General features: G+C 41.5%; 1 protein-coding gene across 1 annotated transcript in view; it reads left to right on the plus strand.

Annotated features, from left to right (window-relative positions):
* Positions 1 to 21,054, plus strand: part of LOC112259651 (myomegalin) — a 113,561-nt gene that overhangs the window by 12,606 nt on the left and 79,901 nt on the right. Inside the window, exon 5 of the mRNA XM_042329008.1 lies at positions 11,223 to 11,299. Within this exon, the coding sequence (XP_042184942.1) occupies positions 11,223 to 11,299 (77 nt within the window). The remainder of the gene's footprint in view (positions 1 to 11,222; positions 11,300 to 21,054) is intronic.

A 21,054-nucleotide genomic window follows, 5' to 3' on the forward strand; every position in this document is an offset into this window, starting at 1 on the left:
AGATCAGATTATGGGAGGCGCACAGTACTACATAGAGCCATGACTACATAGAACTCTATTCCACATCAGGTAACTGATGCAAGCAGTAGAATCAGATTTTAAAAAACAGATAAAAATACACCTTATGGAACAGTGGGACTGTGAAGAGACATAGGCACAGACACACGCACATTATATTAGGCCATATGGCATTAGTGCATAAGCCTAAACTTTAGAGTGTAACTGTATGCGCGCACAATAGCCTGCCTACACGCTACTCGCCACATGCTTTTGGGAACGGATAGAAAAAGTTCAACATAAATCCACGGAGGCAAAAACGACATTGTTGAAGTTCAATTCAATAAAAGAAAAGCTGCGAAATGGAGGGTTGAAAATAAAGAGAAGGGAGGGCCAGAAAAGTCATGTTTGTAAAAGATTTGGTGAAGTGGTAAAAGAGGATGATAGCAGTGTGATGATTGTGAGGCGCTACAAATTGGACAGTCACAAGATGGGACTTCAACTAGGCCTATGGTACAGTGGTTAGTCCTTTAAAAGTTGCAGCGTACTGCAGCACAGCTTGCATGGTGCCGCAGAATTCTATGGCACGTTATTTAAGTTTGAACTACTAGTACCATTAATGCTAGTTAGTGCTAATTTGACCACCAGAGGGCATCTCTGAGAAGCAAAGTGAGCGATTGTAATCTGAATAAAGGCCAAAATAATATTTGTAAAGGCCAAAACATTTATTTCTGTTTTTAGAGGGAGAGAAACGCTGGGCCAATTGTGTACCACCCTATGAGACTCCCAATCACAGTCAGATGTGATACATAATCATACTTTTTGTGGTATTATTTGTTTTGTCTTTTCTGGTGGATTAAACTGAAATTGCAACCAATCACGGCCAGTTGTGATACAGCCAACCTAACTTAGATATACATTTGATGATAGAACTCTCCCCCTACCCTCCTTCCAGGCAAGTCTATTGTCCATCTACCTGCTAATAGCCATAATGGCGCTGTACAACGTGACCGTGTGTGTTTGAAAGAGTATTTTCTAGTAAGCAAAAATTTGTTTACCTTCATTAGACAACTTTGTTCCAATATTTCTGCAATTCAGTGATATTTAATCCCATATTAATTCGATATGGATCTATAACTAAATAAACATCGGCATTTTGAAAGAGTATTTTTATAATTATTTTATTAACAAAAAAATATGCAAATGATTAGTTACATTGTTTTAGTTTGAATGTGCAGACTGGCACTAAGAACAGAGGAAACGTTTCCTTAGTCAACGCCAATTTTAGTGCAATGCCCCTTAAAGTGTTGCTATGTGCTACCCACTGTGGCGGGGTGGGGTTTCACCCCCCCTCCCCCATGGGCTAGGTCTGTCTTATGTGCGTGGCTCTGCGGCCCATCCTGTGCCCCCTGACCTCGTGCCTTGAACCTCGTGCGCTTTCAGTGGATACAGCTGGAGAACTGCAAGGCAATCCCAGTGCGCGCCACTCGGGAGCCATGACAAATATATATTGTCCTGCTCCTAACAGGGTTAATAATATATCTGTGAGAATATCCAAGGGGCTTTTATATAATTCAAAATAATAACAATAATCACTTTATTTAAAAAATAACAATATTTTGGAGATGATTTGGTTCTCACATAACGTCAAATGACATTTGACGTTGTTACGAGACATTGTTACTCATTTGTAAATAGAGACAGTTTATTTAGAATTATGTATTTATGTTTTTAGTGGGAGAGAAACCAAAAACCTACAGTCATCTCATAGGTCTCCCAGTCAAGGCCAGCACAGGTATTGAACCAGCATCTGTAGCAATACAGCTTACACTGCTATGCAGTTTTATTTTATTTATTTTATTTTTTATTTAACCAGGTAGGCTAGTTGAGAACAAGTTCTCATTTGCAACTGCGACCTGGCCAAGATAAAGCGTAGCAATTCGACATATACAACAACACAGAGTTACACATGTAATAAACAAAACATACAGTCAATAATACAGTGGAAAAAATAAAACAAAAAGTCTAAATACAGTGAGTGTAAATGAGGTAAGATAAGGGAGTTAAGGCAATAAATAGGCCATGGTGGTGAAGTAATTACAATATAGCAATTAAACACTGGAATGGTAGATGTGCAGAAGATGAATGTGCAAGTAGAGTGGGTGCTCCTATGGTGACCAGTGAGCTGAGATAAGGCAGGGCTTTACCTAGCAGAGACTTGTAGATAACCTGTAGCCAGTGGGTTTGGCGACGAGTATGAAGCGAGGGCCAATCAACAAGAGCGTACAGGTCGTAGTGTATGGGGCTTTGGTGACAAAACGGATGGCACCGTGATAGACTGCATCTATTTGTTGAGTAGTGTTGGAGGCTATTTCATAGATGACATCGCCGAAGTCGAAAATCAGTAGGATGGTCAGTTTTACGAGTGTATGTTTGGCTGCATGAGTGAAGGATGCTTTGTTGCCATACAGGAAGCCGATTCTAGATTTCATTTTGGATTTGAGATGCTTAATGTGAGTCTGGAAGGAGAGTTTACAGTCTAACCAGACACCTAGGTATTTGTAGTTGTCCACGTATTCTAAGTCAGAGCCGTCCAGAGTAGTGATGCTGGACGGGCGGGCAGGTGCAGGCAGTGATTGATTGAAAAGCATGCATTGAGTTTTACATGCATTTAAGAGCAGTTGGAGACCGCGGAAGGAGAGTTGTATGGCATTGAAGCTCGACTGGAGGTTAGTAAACACAGTGTCCAAAGAGGGACCAGAAGTATACAGAATGGTGTCGTCTGCGTAGAGGTTGATCAGAAAATCACCAGCAGCAAGAGCGACATCATTGATGTATACAGAGAAGAGAGTCGCCCTGAGAATTGAACCCTGTGGCACCCCCATAAAGCCTGCCAGAGGTCTTGCTTTCATCTGTGTGTGAGTGTGTGATTGTGTGTGTCTACATTCTTCCAATACATTCTTCTTCAGCCCTTAATCTCCTCCCTGATCATCAGTAAACCTCTGATATGAGAATCATGCAAACAAGATGGCTGATATGATCCAAATAAACAAGATGGCTGACCTTATCCAAATTAACAAGATGGCTAACCTTATCCAAATAACAAGATGGCTGATCTGATCCAAATAAACAAGACCTGAATGTGCTCTGACTCGTCCTCTATCGTGCATGCCACAGCTAATTGAGTAGAAAGAGGTTTGACCAAACTGACACTTTCATGTTTTATCATGTTATAATTAAGCAATAGGCATGAGGGGGTGTGGAATATGGCCAATTTACCACAGCTAAGGGCTGTTCTTAAGCACGATGCAACGCGGAGTGCCTGGATACAGCCCTTATCCAAGGTATATTGGCCATATACCACAAACCCCCAAGGTGCATTATTGCTGTTATAAACTGGTTACTAGTGTAATTAGAGCAGTAAAAAATAGTCATACCCCTGGTGTACGTTCTGATATACCACGGCTGTCAGCCAATCAACATTCACTGCTCGAACCACCCAGGTTATAATTACCATTAGTAACCATTATAATTACTATTCACTAAATAATAATTCAAGGAATATTATTCTGAAGTATGAGGACTACGGTTCGTATCCATTTAAACGTAGTCAGATTTATTACAGTTACACAATAAGAATACAATTGACAAATAGTACATACCAGAAGTCTTCCATTTTTTATACATTTTTTATTTCACCTTTATTTAACCAGGTAGGCCAGATCACCTTTATTTAACCAGGTAGGCCAGATCACCTTTATTTAACCAGGTAGGCCAGTTGAGAACAAGTTATCATTTATAACTGCGACCTGGCCAAGATAAAGCAAAGCAGTGTGACAAAAACATCAATACAGAGTTACACATGGAATAAATAAAAGTACAGTCAATAACACAATATAAAAAGTATATGTACAGTGTGTACAAATGTAGTAAGATTAGGGAGGTAAGGCAATAAATAGGCCATAGAGGCAAAATAATTACAATTTAGCATTAACACTGGAGTGATAGAAGTGCAGATGATGATGTGCATGTAGAGATACTAGGGAGCATAAAAGCAACAACAACAAAAATAACAATATGAGGATGAGGCAGTTGGGTGTGCTATTGACAGATGGGCTGTGTACAGGTACAATGATCGGTAAGCTGCTCTGACAGCTGATGCTTACAGTTAGAGAGGGAGATATAAGTCTCCAGCTTCAGTGATTTTTTGCAATTCATTCCAGTCATTGGCAGCAGAGAACTGGAAGGAAAGGCGGCCAAAGGAAGTGTTGGCTTTGGGGATGACCAGTGAAATATATCTGCTGGAGCGTGTGCTACGGGTGGGTGTTGCTATGGTGACCAGTGAGCTGAGACAGGGTGGGGCTTTACCTAGCAGAGACTTAGATGACCTGGATGACCTGGAGCCAGTGGGTTTGGTGCCGAATATGTAGCGAGGGCCAGCCAACGAGAGCAGTGGTGGGTAGTATATGGGGCTTTGGTGACAAAACAGATGGCACTGTGATAGACTACATCCAATTTACTGAGTAGAGTGTTGGAGGTTATTTTGTAAATGACATCGCCGAAGTCAAGGATCGGTAGGATAATCAGTTCTACGAGGGTATGTTTGGCAGCATGAGTGAAGGATGCTTTGTTGCGAAATAGGAAGCCAATTCACGATTTAAAATTGGATTGGAGATGCTTAATGTGAGTCTGGAAGGAGAGTTTACAGTCTAACCAGACACCTAGGTATTTGTAGTTGTTCACTTATGCTAAGTCAGAACCTTCCAGAGTAGTGATGCTGGTTGGGCGGGTGCTGGCAGCAATCGGTTGAAGAGCATGCATTTAGTTTTACTTGGAGTTGGAGGCCACGGAAGGAGTGTTGCATGGCATTGAAGCTTGTTTGTAGGTTTGTTAACACAGTGTGGTGGATCAGAGAATCAGCAGCAGCAAGAGCGACATCATTGATATATACAGAGAAAAGAGTCAGCCCGAGAATTGAACCCTGTGGCACCCCCATAGAGACTGCTAGAGGTCCAGATGACAGGCCCTCCGATTTGACATACTGAACTCTATCTGAGAAGTAGTTGGTGAACCAGGGGAGGCAGTCATTTGAGAAATCGAGGCTATTGAGTCTACCGATAGGAATGTGGAAGCCTTGGCCAGGTTGATGAAGACGGCTGCACAGTACTGTTTTTTTATCGATGGCGGTTGCCACAAGATACAAGATATCTAAAAGTCTATAGGTTATGTATAAAAACACACTATAATGTAATGGAACGCTACGCCAGGAGAATTACATTGACTCCATGAGCAAAGTGTCAACCCAGCCAAATCCCAGTGTCTCATATTGTCTAATTAACATCACTTTGCATGGCACAAAACATTACAACAAAAGGCATGAAAGCAACACACGCATTCTTGGATCTAATCATCACAACTCTCATCTCAATGATAGGAGTGTGTTGCTCCCTCTTTGAACTGACCGCCATCCGATAAACAAATTAACAATAAATCCAGCACAATGAAACATATCAACATTTATAGCTCTTTAGGAGCACTTGAAACAATCCAAACATGACAATTTAATTCACACAATACAGTGCCTTGCAAAAGTATTCACCATCTTGGCGTTTTTCCTATTTTGTTGCATTACAACCTGTAATTTAAATGGATTTTTATGTCAATTTCATGTAATAGACATACACAAAATAGTCCAAATTGGTGAAGTGAAATGAAGAAAATTACAGAAAAGTGGTGCGTGATGTATTCACCCCCTTTGCTATGAAGCCCCTAAATAAGATCTGGTGCAACCAATTACCTTCAGAAGTCACACAATTAATTAAATAAAGTCCACCTGTGTGCAATCTAAGTGTCACATAATCTGTCACATGATCTCAGTATATGACCTGTTCTGAAAGGCCCCAGAGTCTGCAACACCACTAAGCAAGGGGAACCAAACAAACAAACTGTACCACGAAGACCAAGGAGCTCTCCAAACAGGTCAGGGAGAAGTACAGATCAGGGTTGGGTTATAAAAAAATATCCAAAACTTTTAACATATATATTCTGGCACCACAACAAACTTACCAGGAGCCGCCCACTAAAAATCACGGACCAGGCAAGGAGGGCATTAATCAGGAAGGCAACAAAGAGACCAAAGGTAACCCTGAAGGAGCTGCAAAGCTCCACAGAGGAGATTGGAGTATCTGTCCAAGGACCACTTTAAGCCGTACAATCCATAGAGCTGGGCTTTACGGAAGAGTGGCCAGAGTAAAGCCATTGCTTAAAGAAAGAAATAAGCAAACACGTTTGGTGTACGCCAGAAGGCATGTGGGAGACTCCCCAAACATATGGAAGAAGCTACTCTGACTAAAATTGAGCTTTTTGGCCATCAAGGAAAACGCTATGTCTGGCACAAACCCAACACCTCACATCACCCTGAGAACACCATCCCCGCAGTGAAGCATGGTGGTGGCAGCATCATGCTGTGAGGATGTTTTTCCATCGGCAGGGACTGGGAAACTGGTCAGATTTGAAGGAATGATGGATAAATACAGGGAAATTCTTGAGGGAAATCTGTTTCAGTCTTCCAGAGATTTGAGACTGGGACGAAGGTTCACCTTCCAGCAGGACAATGACCCTAAGCATACTGGTAAAGCAACACTCGAGTGGTTTAAGGGGAAACATGTAAATGTCTTGGAATGGCCTAGTCAAAGCCCAGACCTCAATTCAATTGAGAATCTGTGGTATGACTTAAAGATTGCTGTACACCAGCAGAACCCATCCAACTTGAAGCAGTTTTGCCTTGAAGAATGGGCAAAAATTCCAGTGGCTAGATGTGCCAAGCTTATGGAGACATTCCAAGAGACTTGCAGCTGTAATTGCTGCAAAAGGTGGCTCTACAATGTATTCACTTTGGGGGGTGAATAGTATTGCACGCTCAAGTTTCTTATTTCTTGTTTGTTTCACAATAACAAATATTTTGTATCTTCAAAGTGGTAGGCATGTTGTGTAAATCAAATGATAAACACCCCAAAATCTATTTTAATTCCAGGTTGTAAGGCAACAAAATAGGAAAAATGTCAAGGGGGTGAATACTTTCGCAAAGCACTGTAAATCATGACTGAGTCATCACGCTTGACTAAGTCATCATGCTGGGCCTCAGCTCCTGCAAGCCACTAGTCGCTAGTATATCCTTTTTCCGCTACATGTCCATAGAATTAGGAATGTCTAATTTAATAGGATCTCTATGGTCGTGTCACTCCCGGTCCATGCAAGACCATATGATAATGCTGTCACTTCCCACTGGGCAAATACTGGTTGAATCAATGTTGTTTCCACCTCATTTCAACAAAACAATGTGAGGACATTGAATAAAGGTGGGAAAACTGATTGGATTTGAAGAAAGTAAACGTAAGGGAGTTAGGTAAAAAAGTTGTCCAAAAAATACCTAAATCCAATGACATGGTGACATGTTTTGCTGATTTCACGTTGAATTCATGATAGTTAACAACTCAACCAAATGTAAGTTAAAAGCAGATGTTGAAATGACGTCTGTGCCCAGTGGAATCATCGTCTCAGATACAGTAATTATGTTAATTTGGCCTTGGGATTGTTTCTTTGTTGATCTGCTTGATTCAGTTGATTTCCTGGCACCGTTTCTGTTGTCTTAGTTTACACTCCCTGCTCAGAGTGGGAGGGAGAGGATTTCTATATATAGTCCAAGCTTGAGTGCAATAATTTATTCAACACATTTGTTTTTCTGCAAGGGGTTTGACTTGCTTGTTTTCATCCCGATATCTGTGCATGTGTAACAGTATAGCTTCCGTCCCTCTCCTCACCCCTACCTGGGCTCCTGGTTCGAGCACACATCTGCACACATCGACAACAGTCACCCTCGAAGCATCGTTACCCATCACTCCACAAAAGCCGCGGCCCTTGCAGAGCAAGGGGAACAACTACTTCAAAGTCTCAGAGCGAGTGAAGTCACCGATTGAAACGCTATTAGCGTGCACCTCGCTAACTAGCTAGCCATTTCACATCGGTTACACATGTATGTCAGTATAAAAAAATTATGCGGATTAACAGCTACAATTTTTTTTTCTCAAAGGTACTTAAAGATTCTTATAAAGTAGTCAAAGGTTTAGTATTTGGTCTCATGTCTAGCATATTTCAATGAAATATGAATTTGCAGTTAGTTTTGGAGTCACTTGAATTGTGATTAATGATGATTTAGAAAGTTACAGAGGGTCAAAGGTCATACCCCCAACCCATGCTAACCTCTCACCATTACTAATAACAGGGGAGGTTAGCATGTCTTGGGGTTATGATCTTTGACCCTCTGTAACTTTCTCACTCATCATTATTCAGGATTCATTCAGGACATCCATAATCATGTTAGCATCCATATTAATTTGGAAACATATTATATTCTTATTTACAATAAAAGTGGCTCCAAAATGACACATTACATTATTTACCATTCATTTCTATTGGGCACAAAATAATCTGAAACACACCCAAGAAAAACTGCAAATGCATCCAACAAGTTTGTAGAGTCACAAGCTTAATGTAAGCATTGCGTGCTAAGAATATGGGACCAAATATTGCTAGAATATTCCTAGAATGGGATGTCAATAATTGTTACCTCTACCTTGTTGATATAGTTTTGTAATACTTAGTTATAGTTAAACAAAATATCTTTCTCTGAGCAATTGTATTAGTATAAAAGCATATACCTTTTTGAGCATACAATATAGCTCAGTATTTAAATCATATATTTTATACAGTCATTATCGCTCATCTTTATCAAGGGTGTCAATAATTTCAGACCCCACTGTATGCGTGTGTGACTGCATGGCTAAGTGTGTGTGTGTCATCGACTAGGCCTAGCACTATACTCTTAACCCTATGTCTCGACCAATCAGGCAGCCTTGTATCACTCCAGTGCATATCTAGTTATAAGGGGAACTGTTACTGTGGGCCGAGGGGGGCAGGAATAGCAGGTGCACCATGGATTCCTATATTTAGAGCTGTATGGATAACAGGAAAAATCCCGGTTACTGTCTGTCAAGCAGTGACTAATGATGTGGAAAGTAATGTGAAATGCGTTTAAATTAATTTCAATTTGTTTACGTGACTTTGGCTTTTGCAGCGACACTGTGTAAGAGCACATATATTGTGATGCTTTGTAAGTCTCAATGGATAACAATGTCTGCTAAATTGCTAAAATGTTTATGTAAAATGTTATCTTACGAACATTTATTTTGCTGAAGTATTTCCTAAATGTATAAGATCAATAAGATTTATATTTCACACTGCAAGGACACAGCGTAGTCATTAACTAACGGTTGTGTGTCAATACCAGTCCAAAAGGCCAAAAGGCCAAAATGCCAGTTTCAGTGTGGATGAGCTCTAGTGACACGTGCACTGGGGTTCTGCTTACTCTGTGTGTGCGCACATGTATCCAGGGTCAGTGAGAGTGTTAAGGACAGACAGATAGTTTTGCTATGAAGGTGTGATGAACTGGAATACCTCTCTGGCTAGAAGACAGAGCAGATTCTAAAGGTCAATAGACTGGGGGAAGTACTATAACACTACATAGGATAGGATAGTAGACACTACAGGTCTGACAGAGTGAGAGAGATGGAAGGATGTGGGAGACAGGAAATGAGAGAAATGGAATAGAAAATATTGAGAGAAAAAGTGAGAATAGGATACAGTTTGAATTTCAGAGAGTGAAAAGAGAGAAGAGAAAGAGGACAGAGATAAACAACAATAACACGAAAGAGAGACGGTAGTGTCTTATCCCTGTACAGGGTCACAACCGGACAATTGAACCTCACCATTAATTCCCAGTCACTTTGCCAATCCATTTGCCATATCCCAAATCCCTATCCTAAAGGCCCTGTTGTCACGTTCGTCGTAAGGATCGGACCAAGGCGCAGCGTGAGTAGAGTTCCACATAATTTCAATAAATCGAAACTCATTGAACTAAACACCGACCGACCGACCGACCGACCGACCAACCGACCAACCAACCAACCCAAACCCAAACGCTATACAAATAGTGCTGACAGGCAACTATACATAGACAAGATCCCACAACACAATTGAGGAAAATGGCTACATAAATATGATCCCCAATCAGAGACAACGATAAACAGCTGTCTCTGATTGGGAACCATATCAGGCCAACATAGACATACAAAAACCCCTAGACATCAAAAACCCTAGACATAGAAAAACTAGAGTACCCACCCTAGTCACACCCTGACCTAACCAAAATATATAGAAAAACTGAGATATCTAATGTCAGGGCGTGATACCTGTCCTAGTTCAGAACCCTATTCTGGTTCACCGTGCCTGTCAGAGCAGATAACCAAGGTGTGTACTTTAACCCCTGACCCCTGGTATAAGCCCCAGAGATGCTCTGCTTTCCTGGCAGCCTGTCCCATCATAAAATATAACATCTGTGACAGGAGAGAACCATGTTCCCTACTAATGTTACGTATGCACACCACACCACTCTGATTGATACAGCAGAGAGAGGGGGAGGGAAGGAGGAAAATTGATGCAGCATAGGAGGGGTGCGGGGATCAGGTGTAGATGGTGAAGGTATTTGGGGGTTGTGGGTGAGAAGGAGAGAGGACAGGTTGTGCGTGTAGGGTTGCTGTTGCTGGCTAGCTGTGGGATGGTGTTGGAGGGGGATAGAAGACACTGGATACTGTACAGGACAAGCACTAGGTGCATTTGGAAGGCAGGAGTTTCCAGGAGAGTAATAGGGTATACTGTTCCTCTGGGCATCAGGGGTCTTTGCAAGGCAGTACAGGTCAGTAGAGGCTGGTGGGAGGAGCTACAGGAAGACGGGCTCATTGTAATGGGTGGAATGGAATTAATGGATCGGAGTCAAACGTGGTTTCCATACGTTTTAATGTGTTTGAAACCATTCTATTAATTCCATTCCAGCCATTACAATGAGCCTGTCCTCTACTCTCTTCCTGTGTTTTACACTAATTGTACTAATGGTGCCTGCACTTCTTTGAATTTCTATGACTTCATTGACTTGTTTTAAAGTATCTATTTGATATTCCTTGTCTTCTGAGATGAATCGTTATGATGTGGTTGAGGATGATGATGATGATAATGGTGATGACGGTGACAACGACGACAATATTGATGATGTCATTTTTTCTATCAAACATAATTCCAGTCTGATTTCGTGTTCTATTCTCCCTGTGTTCCAGAACATCGAATTGAAGGTAGAAGTGGAGAGCTTGAAGCAAGAGTTACAGGAGAAACAAGACCTTCTTGACAAGGCTCTGTAAGTCCAGTCAGACACTTCCAGACTGACAGTTGACCATTGAATGCATTGACCAACCTCAGTCATCTGATCTGAGAATCTGACACTTTTTACGTCAAATTAAATTGCAATGTAGACTGACAGCCAACCAACAGATCAAATCAAATTGTATTGGTCACATACACATATTTAGCAGATGTTATTGCGGATGTAGCAAAATGCTTGACCTAGCTCCAAAGGTGCAGTAGTATCTAAATCCAATCAAAATCAAATTTATTTATGTAGCCCTTCGTACATCAGCTGATATCTCAAAGTGCTGTACAGAAACCCTGCCTAAAACCCCAAACAGCAAGCAATGCAGGTGTAGAATAACGGTGGCTAGGAAAAACTCCCTAGAAATGCCAACACCTAGGAAGAAACCTAGAGAGGAACCAGGCTATGGGTGGAGATTATAACAGAACACGGCCAAGATGTTCAAATGTTCATAAATGACCAGCATGGTCAAATAAAGTTTACATACACCTCAGCCAAATACATTTAAACTCAGTTTTTCACAATTCCTGACATTTAATCCTAGTAAAATTCCCAGTTTTAGGTCAGTTAGGATCACCACTTTATTTTAAGAATGTGAAATGTCAGAATAACAGTAGAGAGAATGATTTATTTCAGCTTTTATTTATTTAATCACATTCCCAGTGGGTCAGAAGTTTACATACACTCAATTAGTATTTGGTAGTATTGCCTTTAAAAATTTTAACTTGGGTCCAATGTTTTGGGTAGCGTTCCACAAGCTTCCCACAATAAGTTGGATGAATTTTGGCCCATTCCTCCTGGCAGAGCTGGTATAACTGAGTCAGGTTTGTTGGCCTCCTTCCTCACCCATGCTTTTTCAGTTCTGCCCACAAATTTTCTACAGGATTGAGGTCAGGGCTTTGTGATGGCCACTCCAATACCTTGACTTTGTTGTCCTTAAGCCATTTTGCCATAACTTTGGAAGTATGCTTGGGGTCATTGTCCATTTGGAAGACCCATTTGTGACCAAGCTTTAACTTCCTGACTGATGTCTTGAAATGTTGCTTCAATATATCCACATAATTTTACTTTCTCATGATGCCATCTTTTTTGTGAAGTGCACCAGTCCCTCTTGCAGCAAAGCACCAACACAACATGATGCTGCCACCCCCATGCTTCGCGGTTGGGATGGTGTTCTTCGGCTTGCAAGCCTCCCCATTTTTCCTCCAAACATGACGATGGTCATTATGGTCAAACAGTTCTATATTTGTTTCATCAGACCAGAGGACATTTCTCCAAAAAGTACGATCTTTGTCCCCATGTGCAGTTGCAAACCGTAGTCTGGCTTTTTTTACGGCGGTTTTGGAGCAGTGGCTTATTCCTTGCTGAGCGGCCTTTCAGGTTATGTCGATATAGGACTCGTTTTACTGTGGATATAGATCATTTTGCCCATGTTTCCTCCAGCATCTTCACAAGGTCCTTTGCTGTTGTTCTGGGATTAATTTGCACTTTTCGCACCAAAGTATGTTCATCTCTAGGAGACAGAAAACGTCTCCTTCCTGAGTGGTATGACGACTGCGTGGTCCCATGGTGTTTATACTTGCATACTGTTGTTCGTACAGATGAACGTGGTACCTCAGGCATTTGGAAATTGCTCCCAAGGACAAACCAGACTTGAGGAGGTCTCCAATTTTTTTCTGAGGTCTTGGCTGATTTCTTTTGATTTTCCCATGATGTCAAGCAAAGAGGCACTGAGTTTGAAGGTAGGCCTTGAAATACATCCACAGGTACACCTCCAATGACTCAAATGATGTCCATTAGCCTATCAGAAGTTTCTAAAGCCATGACATCATTTTCAGTAATTTTCCACGCTGTTTAAATGCACAATCAAATTAGTGTATGTAAACTTCTGACCCACTGGAATTGTGATACTGTGAATTATAAGTGAAATAATCTGTTTGAAAACAATTGTTGGAAAAATGACTTGTATCATGCACAAAGTAGATGTCCTAACTGACTTGCCAAAACTATAGTTTGTTAGCAAGAAATTTGTGGAGTGGTTGAAAAACGAGTTTTAATGACTCCAACCTAAGTGCATCTAAACGTCCAACTTCAACTGTAAATATTAGGTCGAGCTATGTCGGAGTGGCATTGACTAAAATACGGTGGAATAGAATACAGTGTATACATTTGAGATGAGTAAAGCAGTATGTAAACATTATTAAAGTGACTAGTGATTCCAGGTCTATGTATATACAGCAGCAGCCTCTAAGGTGCTGGGTTGAGTAGCCGGGTGGTAGCCTGCTAGTGATGGCTATTTGACAGTCTGATGGCCTTGAGATAGAAGCAATGTTTCTGTCTCTCGGTCCCAGCTTTGATGCACCTGTACTGACCTCGCCTTCTGGATGATAGTGGGGTGAACAGGCTGTGGCTCAGGTGGTTAATGTCCTTGATGATCTTTTTGGGCTTCCTGTGACATCGTGTGCTGCAGGTATCCTGGAGGGCAGGTCATGTGGCCCCGGCGATACGTTGGGCAGACTGCACCACCCTCTGGAGAGCTCTGCGGTTGCGGGCGGTGCAGTTGCCGTACCAGGCAGTGAAACAGTCCAACAGGATGCTCTCAATTGTGCACCTGTAAAAGTTTCTGAGGGTCTTAGGGGCCAAGCCGAATTTCTTCAGCCTCCTGAGGTTGAAGAGGCGCTGCTGCACCTTCTTCACCATGCTGTCTGTGTGGGTGGACCTTTTCAGATTGTCAGTGATGTGTACGCAGAGCAACTTAAAACTTTCCACCTTCTCCACTACTGTCCCGTCGATGTGGATAGGGGGGTGCTCCCTCTGCTGTTTCCTGAAGTCCACGATCAGCTTCTTTGTTTTGTTAACTTTGAGGGAGAGGTTATTTTCCAGGCACCACTCCACCAAGGCTCTCACCTCCTCTCTGTAGGCTGTTTCGTCATTGTTGGTAATCAGGCCTACTACTGTTGTGTCGTCTGCAAACTTGACGATTGAGTTGGAGGTGTGTGTGGCCACGCAGTCATGGGTGAACAGGGAGTACAGGAGGGGGCTGAGCACACACTCTTGTGGTGCCCCTGTGTTGAGGATCAGTGAGGTGGAGGTCTTGTTTCCTACCTTCGCCACCTTGGGGCGGCCCATCAGGAGGTCCAGGACCCAGTTGCACAGGGCGGGGTTCAGACCCAGGGCCCCGAGATTAATGATGAGCTTGGAGGGTACTATGGCGCTATTGAATATGTCCGTAAACACTCCAGCCAGCTGGTCTACAACATGCTCTGGTCTACGCAGCCAGCTGGTCTACGTGGCTAGGGATGCCTTCTGGGCCGGCAGCCATGAGAGGGTTAATGCGCTTAAATGTCTTACTCACTTTGGCCACGGAGAACGAGAACCTACAGTCCTTTGGAATGGGTGGCATCGGTGGCAATGTGTTATCCTCAAAGTAGGCGAACATTGTGTTTAGATGTCTGGGAGCAAGACGTTGGTGTCCGTGACGTGGCTGGTTCTCCCTTTGTAATCTGTGATTGTCTGTAGACCCTGCCACATACGTCTTGTGTCTGAGACGTTGAATTGCAACGCCAATTTGTCTCTGTACTGACATTTTGCCTGTTTGCCATGGTTAAATGCGATGGTTCGCGCTTTCAGTTTTGCCTGAATGCTTTCATCTATCCACAGTTTTTGGGTAGGTTTTAATAGTCACCGTGGGAACAACATCCCCTAATCACTTCCTGATGAACTCAGTCACCATGTCCGTGTAAACGTCAATGTTATTCTCAGAGGTTATCCGGAACATATCCCAGTCCCAGGGATCAAAACAATCTTGAGGCATGGATTCCGATTGGTCAGACCAGCAATGAATAGACCTTAGTACGGGTACTTCCTGTTTGAGTTTCTGCCTATAGGAAGGGAGGAGCAAAATAGAGTCTTAATCTGATTTGCAAAGGGGGTGCAGGGGAGGGCCTTGTAGGCCTCTCGAAAAGGTGAGTAGCAGTGGTCTAGTGTTTTTCCTACGCGAGTACTACAGTCAATGTGTTGATAGAACTTCGGTAGCTTTTTCCTCAAATTTGCTTTGTTAAAATCCCCAGCTACAATAAATGTTGCCTCAGTATATGTGGTTTCCGGTTTGCATGAAGTTCAGTGTTGTTACTGGAGGAATGGTTGTGGTTTCGGCTTGAGGGGGAATATACACAGCTGTGGCTATAACCGTAGAGAATTATCTTGGGAGGTAATACCTTCTGCATTTGATTGTGAGGTATTCTAGGTCGGGTGAACAAAAGGACTTGAGTTTCTGTATGTTATCACAATCACACCATGTGTAGTTAATTATGAAACATACACCCCCGCCTTTCTTCTTCCCGGAGAGTTCTGTATTCCTGTTTGCACGATGAACTGAGAACCCAGCTGGCTGTATGGATGGGGACAGTATGTCCCGAGAGAGCCATGATTCTGTGAAACAGAGTATGTTACAGTTCCTGATGTCTCTCTGGAAGGAGATCCTCGCCCTGAGCTTGTCTACTTTATTATCCAGAAACTGAACATTAGCGAGTAATATACTCGGAAGCGGTGGATGGTGTGCACGCCTCCTGAGTCAGACTGAAGTCCACTCCGAAATCCTCTTCTCCACCGGTGGCGTCTTGGAGCAGCCTCTGGGATAAGTTCAATTGCCCAGGAGGGTACAGACAAAGAATCCAATTCGGGAAAGTCGTATTCCTGGTCGTAATGCTGGTAAATTTCCGCCGCTCTGATATCCAAAAGTTCTTTCCAGCTGTATGTAATAACACACAAAAAAAGTTCTGAATTAGTCATGTAAGAAATAACACACAAAAAAACGTAATTCTTCAAAGTTGCTTACTAGCTAGAAGCAGAGCTGCCATGTCTGTCAGTGCCATCTTGCCCTGTATGCATTGTGAATGGATGGCCTCAATGGCCTAATGTTGACATCACCAATGCCACATATCCACCAATAAAATACTGTCCTCTTACTCTTCCTGAAATTCCCCTCGAGACCCGCTTACTGTATGTAGCATAGTACTAAACCAATAGAATTCAATTATCTTAATGTTTTCCAAAGACCCATGACTACGTGCGACATGCTTTGCTGGTATTCTGAAATACAATTTGCTCAAGTGATTACGGTGAGTGTTTGTCGTTGTTTGATGAGAATTAAAAAGGCTGTTTCTCATACAGCGATGGCGTTATAGCAGGATAACAAGCCTATAGCAGGAGACTTTAGGCACGGAACAGTAATCAGTAGTGAGTCCCTCAGAGGGTAGAATCAAACCGTATAGCGGTAACATCTCAGCTCATGTTTCACACAACAGCTGGTGGGGTGAGAGAGAGCTGGACACACACACACACACACACACACAGGAGCGTGCACAATCAGACAAACACACATACACACACACACGTGTACTCCGAGTGTCTGTCCCAATGGGATCGCACACCCGCCAGCTCCAAAAGGGCAACCCTGATATCTTGGCGTGCAGACAGGGATATGGAAGGCAATACCTGTCACGTCCACCCTTACCCCCCTCCGAACCCTACCCCTGCTGTTGCAGCTAGGCTTTGAATGTAATACTCCCCCTGGAAGGGAATCCATTTGATTGACATATTCTGTGTATTTATCAGATTGCTATGAGATTAAAGGTCCACTTTTCTGCCTTGTGCCCTCAACCCCCCAACCATAGCCTCCAGCCAACAGTCCATAGCCTGTGATAGATTGATGATCAAAGGTGGTGTGTGCTGGTAGGGCGTCTCAGCAATAAATATTTGGCTGATGGAGGGGAGCAGTTAGCATGCAAGCTACTAATCACTGCCAGCTCCACAACTGGTGTAATGGATCATACTGTTCCCTGGCCTTCTTGCTCACATGGCAGCTAATCAACATTACATTACAGTATTAATATGGAGATAGCATCAGATCAGCTAATCAACCTTACATTACTGTATTAAAATGGAGATAGCATCAGATCAGCTAATCAACCTTACATTACTGTATTAAAATGGAGATAGCTTCAGATCAGCTAATCAACCTTACATTACTGTATTAAAATGGAGATAGCATCAGATCAGCTAATCAACATTACATTACAGTATTAATATGGAGTTAGCATCAGATCAGCTAATCAACCTTACATTACTGTATTAAAATGGAGATAGCATCAGATCAGCTAATCAACATTACATTGCTGTATTAAAATGGAGATAGCTTCAGATCAGCTAATCAACCTTACATTACTGTATTAAAATGGAGATAGCATCAGATCAGCTAATCAACATTACATTACAGTATTAATATGGAGATAGCATCAGATCAGCTAATCAACATTACATTACAGTATTAATATGGAGATAGCATCAGATCAGCTAATCAACATTACATTGCTGTATTAATATGGAGATAGCATCAGATCAGCTAATCAACCTTACATTACTGTATTAAAATGGAGATAGCATCAGATCAGCTAATCAACATTACATTGCTGTATTAATATGGAGATAGCATCAGATAAGCTAATCAACATTACATTGCTGTATTAAAATGGAGATAGCATCAGATCAGCTAATCAACCTTACATTACTGTATTAAAATGGAGATAGCATCAGATCAGCTAATCAACCTTACATTACTGTATTAAAATGGAGATAGCATCAGATCAGCTAATCAACATTACATTACTGTATTAATATGGAGATAGCATCAGATCAGCTAATCAACCTTACATTACTGTATTAAAATGGAGATAGCATCAGATCAGCTAATCAACCTTACATTACTGTATTAAAATGGAGATAGCATCAGATCAGCTAATCAACATTACATTACTGTATTAAAATGGAGATAGCATCAGATCAGCTAATCAACATTACATTACAGTATTAATATGGAGATAGCATCAGATCAGCTAATCAACATTACATTGCTGTATTAAAATGGAGATAGCATCAGATCAGCTAATCAACATTACATTGCTGTATTAAAATGGAGATAGCATCAGATCAGCTAATCAACATTACATTGCTGTATTAATATGGAGATAGCATCAGATCAGCTAATCAACCTTACATTACTGTATTAGAATGGAGATAGTATCAAATAGCTGGCGCCGGAGCAGAAGGCAGACGTTTCACATGCCGCCAACCGATTGTGTTTTTTGTTCGTTTATCTGCGTTGTTTGTAAATAATTTTTTTACTCATTTTGTACATAAGGTTGCTGCTACTGTCTCTTATGACCCAAAATAACTTATGTAAAATAACAAATAACTAAAACAACGAATGTTTCCGTATTGAGCATTACTCATCTCATATAAGTAATGCTCATATGCCGTACCAGCCTAGTATGGCAACTGCTCCGCCCACAACCGTAAGGCTCTCCAGAGGGTAGTGAGGTCTGCACAATGTATTAACGGGGGCAAACTACCTGCCCTCCAGGACACCTACACCACTCGATGTCACAGGAAGGCCATAAAGATCATCAAGGACAACAACCACCCGAGCCACTGCCTGTTCATCCCGCTATCATCCAGAAGGCGAGGTCAGTACAGGTGCATCAAAGCTGGGACCGAGAGACTTAAAAACAGCTTCTATCTCAAGGCCATCAGACTGTTAAACAGCCACCACTAACTTTGAGTGACTGCTGCCAACATACTGACTCAACTCCAGCCACTTTAATAATGGAAATGGATGTAAAAAAATATATATATTCTTATCCCTTTACACTTGTGTGTATAAGGTATTAGTTGTGGAATTGTTAGGTTAGACTACTTGTTGGTTATTAGTGCATTGTCGGAACTAGAGGCACAAGCATTTCGCTACACTCGCATTAACATCTGCTAACCATGTGTATGTGACAAATAAAATGTGATTTGATTTGAATAAACTGCACTCCACACTATTCTACGTTATCTTCTACGTCACTTTTAAATTGTGTTTACGTATTGCATCACCCATCTCATATGTATATACTGTATTGTATTCTATACTACACCACTCACTGTGGCTGATGGCTTCTTATGGCTGAGATCCTACTAACGGGATCGATATGACAATAGCCAGTAAAAGTGCAGGGCGCCAAATTCAAAACAACCGAAATCCCATAATTTAAATTCCTCAAACATACAAGTATTTCACACCATTTAAAAGATACACTTCTTGTTCATCCCACCACAGTGTCCAATTTCAAATAGGCTTTATGGCGAAAGGTCAGAGCCAAGTCACAGAAAAACACAGCCATTTTTCCAGCCAAAGAGAGGAGTCACAAAAATGAGAAATAGAGATAAAATTCATCACTAACCTTTGATGATCTTCATCCGATGACACTCATAGGACTTCATGTTACACAAAACATGTATATTTTGTTTGATAAAGTTCATATTTATATAAAAAAATCTCAGTATTCATTGGCGCGTTATGTTCAGTAGTTCCAAAAACATCCGGTGATTTTGCAGAGAGCCACATCAATTTACAGAAATAGTCATCATAAATATTGATGAAAATATAAGTGTTATACATGGAACTTTAGATACACTTCTCCTTAATGCAACCGCTGTGTCAAATTTCAAAAAAGCTTTATCGAAAAAAAGCTTTTTTGAAATCTTTTTAAAAAATGTATTAAATTATACTCCATATTGTGCAGTCAACAGAAGTCAGAAATAACATTATAAATATTCACTTACCTTTGATGATCTTCATCAGAATGCACTCCCAGGAATCCCAGTTCCACAATAAATGTTTGTTTTGTTTGATAATGTCCATCATTTATGTCCAAATAGCTCCTTTTGTTAGCACGTTTGGTAAACAAATCCAAACTCACGAAGCGCGTTCACTAGGAACAGACGAAAAGTCAAAAAGTACCTTTACAGTCCGTAGAAACATGTCAAACGAAGTATAGAATCAATCTTTAGGATGTTTTTAACATAAATCTTCAATAATGTTCCAACCGGAGAATTCCTTTGTCTGTAGAAAAGCAATGGAATAGAGCTCGCTCTCACGTGAACGAGCGTCACAAGCTCAAGGCATTCTGCCAGACCTCTGACTCATTCCCCTCTCATTCGCCCCCACCTCACAGTAGAAGCATCAAACAAGGTTCTAAAGACTGTTGACATCTAATAGAAGCCTTGGGAAGTGCAACATGACCAATATCCCACTCTCTCTTCAATAGGGAATGAGTTGAAAAACGACCAACCTCAGATTTCCCACTTACTGGTTGGATTTTTTTCTCAGGTTTTTGCCTGCCATATGTGCTCTGTTATACTCACATACATCATTCAAACTGTTTTAGAAACTTCAGAGTGTTTTCTATCCAAATATACTAATACTATGCATATATTAGCAACTGGGACTGAGTAGCAGGCAGTTTACTCTGGGCACCTCTGGGCACCTTATTCATCCAAGCTGCTCAATACTGCCCCAGCCATAAGAAGTTAAATTAAACAGCCATCTCCAGCACATCAGAGGCTGCTGCCTATAGACATAGATTAGGAATCACTGGCCACTTTAAGGAAAATCCATCTCATATGTTTAAACTGTATTCTATACTATGCCACTGTATTGTAGTCCAATGCCACTCTGACATATATGTATATATTCTTAATCCTTTCCTTACTTAGATTTACGTGTATTTTGGGTATATGTTCAAATCAAATCAAATCAAATTTATTTATATAGCCCTTCGTACATCAGCTGATATCTCAAAGTGCTGTACAGAAACCCAGCCTAAAACCCCAAACAGCAAGCAATGCAGGTGTAGAAGCAC

Source organism: Oncorhynchus tshawytscha, linkage group LG10 (genome assembly GCF_018296145.1).
Source record: "Oncorhynchus tshawytscha isolate Ot180627B linkage group LG10, Otsh_v2.0, whole genome shotgun sequence".
Classification (NCBI taxonomy): domain Eukaryota; kingdom Metazoa; phylum Chordata; class Actinopteri; order Salmoniformes; family Salmonidae; genus Oncorhynchus; species Oncorhynchus tshawytscha.